Source organism: Xenopus tropicalis, chromosome 2 (assembly GCF_000004195.4).
Source record: "Xenopus tropicalis strain Nigerian chromosome 2, UCB_Xtro_10.0, whole genome shotgun sequence".
NCBI classification, from domain to species: domain Eukaryota; kingdom Metazoa; phylum Chordata; class Amphibia; order Anura; family Pipidae; genus Xenopus; species Xenopus tropicalis.
In genome coordinates, this window is record NC_030678.2 from 155216767 (window position 1) to 155221168 (window position 4402).

The window sequence follows — 4402 nt, forward strand, 5'->3', positions numbered from 1 at the left end:
AGTTGGGTAGATAAATAGATAGATAGATAGATGACAGATAGATAGATAGATAGATAACAGATAGATAGATAGATAGATAGATAGATAGATAGATAATAGATAGATGATAGATGATAGATGATAGATGATAGATGATAGATGATAGATAGATAGATAGATAGATGATATAAATAGATAGATGATAGATAGATAGATAGATAGATGATAGCTAGATAGATAGATGATAGATAGATAGATAGATAGATAGATGATAGATAGATGATAGATAGATAGATAGATAGATAGATAGATAGATGATAGATAGATAGATAGATATATAGATAGATAGATAGATAGATAGATAGATAGATAGATAATGATGATAGATAGATGATAGATAGATAGATGATAGATAGATAGATGATAGATAGATGATAGATAGATAGATAGATAGATAGATAGATAGATAGATAGATAGATAGATGATAGATAGATAGATAGATAGATAGATAGATAATGATGATAGATAGATGATAGATAGATAGATAGATAGATGATATATAGATGATAGCTAGATAAATTAAATATGATTTATATCAATAAACGAGAGAAGGGAGAGAGCGATGGTAGATGAAGACCAAACTAGACAAAAACAATTAGAAAAAAAAGAATTTTATTATTATGTTTCCATTTTTACATAAATAAATAAATATATTTTTCTTTCTGATATTGACAAACGATACAAAGATCATACCCCCACCCTTCCCCAACGAAATTTATATTCTCAAGAATCTTACAATATTTCTATATTGTTGCAAAATTCTGTACATTCATTAACAGATGTTGTTCTATCCTCAGAACCCCACAGCCCAGTGTCTGCCTCATTACAATTCCCAGAACCTTCTGAGAAGGAAAGGCTAATGAAGGCTGTCAGTGCATGATGGGAGATGTAGTTCAGAAGAAGGCCGAATCTCCCCCAAACCAAATGCAGTTTTGCTGTAGCAGAGTAGGGTGGGTTCCCTGCTAGTAATGATAAGAACCCTTCTTGCTCAGGGAGATTAGCTGGTGACATGGAAATGTCTGTATCATGTGCTGATGGGTCAGTGCTTGTCCATTGGCTGTTTGGTATTTAGTTATTTATCCCACTATGTACAAAGGCCATTATACACATTTACATTGGCAGTGCTAATTGTCTGAGAGTTTTTTCCTTCTAGTCCTGTGGGTTAGGGACTTGGGGAGAGGTCCCTGTCATCCTTCCCTGAGGAGCTGGGAGACATAGCCAGATCCTCATCATCCTCCTCCAGGCACTTGCTGGATAGGGACGAGCACTTGCAGCCGTGGGGACTGGCCCTGTGGGTGCTGCTCTTGCCTTCCTTCTTGTGCTTCACTCTCCTGTTTTGGAACCAGATCTTCACCTGTTTCTCCGACAGGTTCAGGTAGGTGGCGATTTCAATGCGCCTGAGTCGCGACAGGTACATGTTGGAGGCGAATTCCCGCTCCAGTTCCAGGAGTTGGGTGCTGGTGAAGGCTGTGCGCATCCTCTTACTGCTGCTCAGTTGGCTGGGAGAGCTGTCTGGGAGCACAAGTAAAAGAGCTGTCAGTATACCTGTACCGTATAGCCACCCAATATCCCCTGGTACTATCACTACTAGCCATGTCAGTATACCTGTACCGTATAGCCACCCAATATCCCCTGGTACTATCACTACTAGCCATGTCAGTATACCTGTACCGTATAGCCACCCAATATCCCCTGGTACTATCACTACTAGCCATGTCAGTATACCTGTACCGTATAGCCACCCAATATCCCCTGGTACTATCACTACTAGCCATGTCAGTATACCTGTACCGTATAGCCACCCAATATCCCCTGGTACTATCACTACTAGCCATGTCAGTATACCTGTACCGTATAGCCACCCAACATCTCTTGGTACTATCACTACTAGCCATGTCAGTATACCTGTACCTTATAGCCATCCAACATCCCCTGGTACTATCACTACTAGCCATGTCAGTATACCTGTACAGTACAACATGCAGTGGCCAACTCCTTTGCCTATATACTAGCCATCTTTGTATAGCCCAATTCATTTCCAATGTATTAGCCAGGTCACCCTCTTCCTGCGCCCAAGTCAATGGAATTAAACATGACATTATTTCTTAATAGAATTTACAGAGCTACAGAATCGTGTATCACTATACTATTTAAAGTTACCTCAACTACACCTAGAACCACTGTCTACTAAATCCATATTTTAACCCATATTCTGTCATTTCTTCTACTAACGAATCCTCCAATATTCCATATTCTACTAATTCATCTTTTGTTGTTCTGTATTCTACCAATTCATGTTCTACTAACCCAGCTTCTATTTCTTACTTATCTGCCACTAAGTTCTATATATTACCCGTTAGGCATGTGTTGCTGCAGGGTGGCTCACATAACAATTAGACAAGTTGCCTAAGAACAGTTCAACCCTTACTAAGTGCAGTTTAAACAATCATTATACATTTAGTAATCAGTATAAGGCAACTTACCGACAGAGATGCAGTGGAACTGCCTGGGGTCGGGCAGTGGGTAGGCTGCCTGGTACAGAGCTGGCCCATGGCTAACGTTGATGCCAGTAGAGGCTGAGTGCTGCCTGCCCAGACCTGCCGGACAGTACTGGGTGCCAAAGGAAGAGAATGAAGCTTTGAGCAGGGGGATGCCAGGTGGAGGTGGGTGTAGGTGGGAGGCAGTGACACACATTGGGCAGACACAGAGGAGTCCGGATTTGCGAGAGTGGCAGGACCCGGCTGGCAATCCGTGCAGTGGGTGAGTGGGGTGCACTGCATAGGGGAACAGAGGGGGGCTGCTCTCTACCTTCTTCTCGTTTGTCTCCCTTAGGATAAGGGAATCCACTAGGAAGGATCGAGGCATGAGTGCCAGGCTTTGGGGGGTACGGTGTGGGGTGCAGGGGAGTAGGTGGCAGGCAGGCAGAGCAGGGTGCAGGCAGGCAGGCAGAGAGTAGAGGGAAGCGCCTCCAGGCTGGGAGCGATGTGAGAGGCAGGGTGCTGGCCAGCAGAGTGGTGCTGAAACCCTAATCCCTCCGCTTAAATAGGCTGCGGGCCATGTGATCGCGGTCCAGCAGGAGCGGCCTGCGCACTCAATAGCCTTTTTGTGCCTTTTCTCTTGGCATTCACTCTGCACGCTCCCTCATTATTTCACTTGTTAACTAAATGAACTGCATAATGTACTCTATTCTTGTCTGCCCCACCCACACCCTAACGGGCGGCCCCCACCCTCCTCTCTGCTTTGGGGGCTGATTTTCTCATTCACTTTCTATTTAATATTCTTTTATAGCTCTTACTTGGGCCGGGGGAACATTAGCGGGGTCCGCCCCATTCCCCTCTTATGAAAATATTGCCTGGAATTATCTTTTTCTTTATCTGCCCAGCATCCCCCACACAGCCAGCCACCTGTAGCTTTAGTCTGTACCCCTAACTCCTGCCCCCCATACTGTCCCCTTCATAGTGAGCCCACCTCGTCTTGTCACCCACTGCATTCTGTCACTTCATATCTACCTGTCACTTTGGTATGGCAACTACCTGCATTCAATTCATACTTGGATTATATTACCTTTATATTGTATTATATTACCTTTATACTGCGCTGCCCTATTACAGTCACCCACCTACCTAATTCTCTTACTCGATACCTACCTAATCTGCCACCTGGATATGGCGCCTACAAACTTCACTGCCAGTTTACCTTTTTATTATATCCACTCTATTATACCCCCTATTATATTCAACTCGCCTTGCACCTCAATACCTCAATAAGCCACAAACATTCCTAATTCTGTCGTTTCGCATTTACCTTATTCTGTCACCCAGATACCTATTCTTGTCATATCTGCCTAATAATGTCCCCCCTATACCCTGCATTCTGTCACTTCATAGCCACCTTATTATACATCTCTTACTCTATCCCACATCCCTATAGATCAGCTTTGTTTAAATCCATGTAGAATTCCCTTCCCTCTGTGCTTGCCTTATTCTATCCCTTCATATTACACTTTAGTGTCACCTCAGTGTTACCTTATATTGTCACATACCTACTTTATTCTGTTACATTTATATCATTCATTGTATCATGTCCAAACTTTCGATCCTTCCCTGCCAACTACATTCTCTCTCTTCTCCATGTTTATATTCATTTCCATAGCGCCCTATTTATCCCTAGTTGTTCCTGATACTCAGAGCGATTTGCTTTCAGTTGTATCTGTAAGTAAGTATGGATTTTTGTTATAATTATTCTATTGTCGTTACGTTTAAAATATATGTGTGTGTATATATTTATATATAGATATATATCCTTATTACATTTATTTGTACAGCGTTTTATCCCGTAATAAAATTGGCAGCGTTAAAATTT

At 42.3% G+C, this 4402-nt stretch overlaps 1 protein-coding gene across 1 annotated transcript; it reads right to left on the reverse strand.

The window, feature by feature from the left end:
- Nucleotides 1-635: 635 nt before the first annotated feature.
- Nucleotides 636-3039, reverse strand: gsx1 (GS homeobox 1). Its single transcript, NM_001045789.1, is given in 2 exon segments — nucleotides 636-1552; nucleotides 2524-3039. Coding segments are annotated over 2 exon segments (732 nt in total). The 5' UTR covers nucleotides 2906-3039; the 3' UTR covers nucleotides 636-1202.
- Between the last annotated feature and the right edge of the window lie 1363 nt (nucleotides 3040-4402).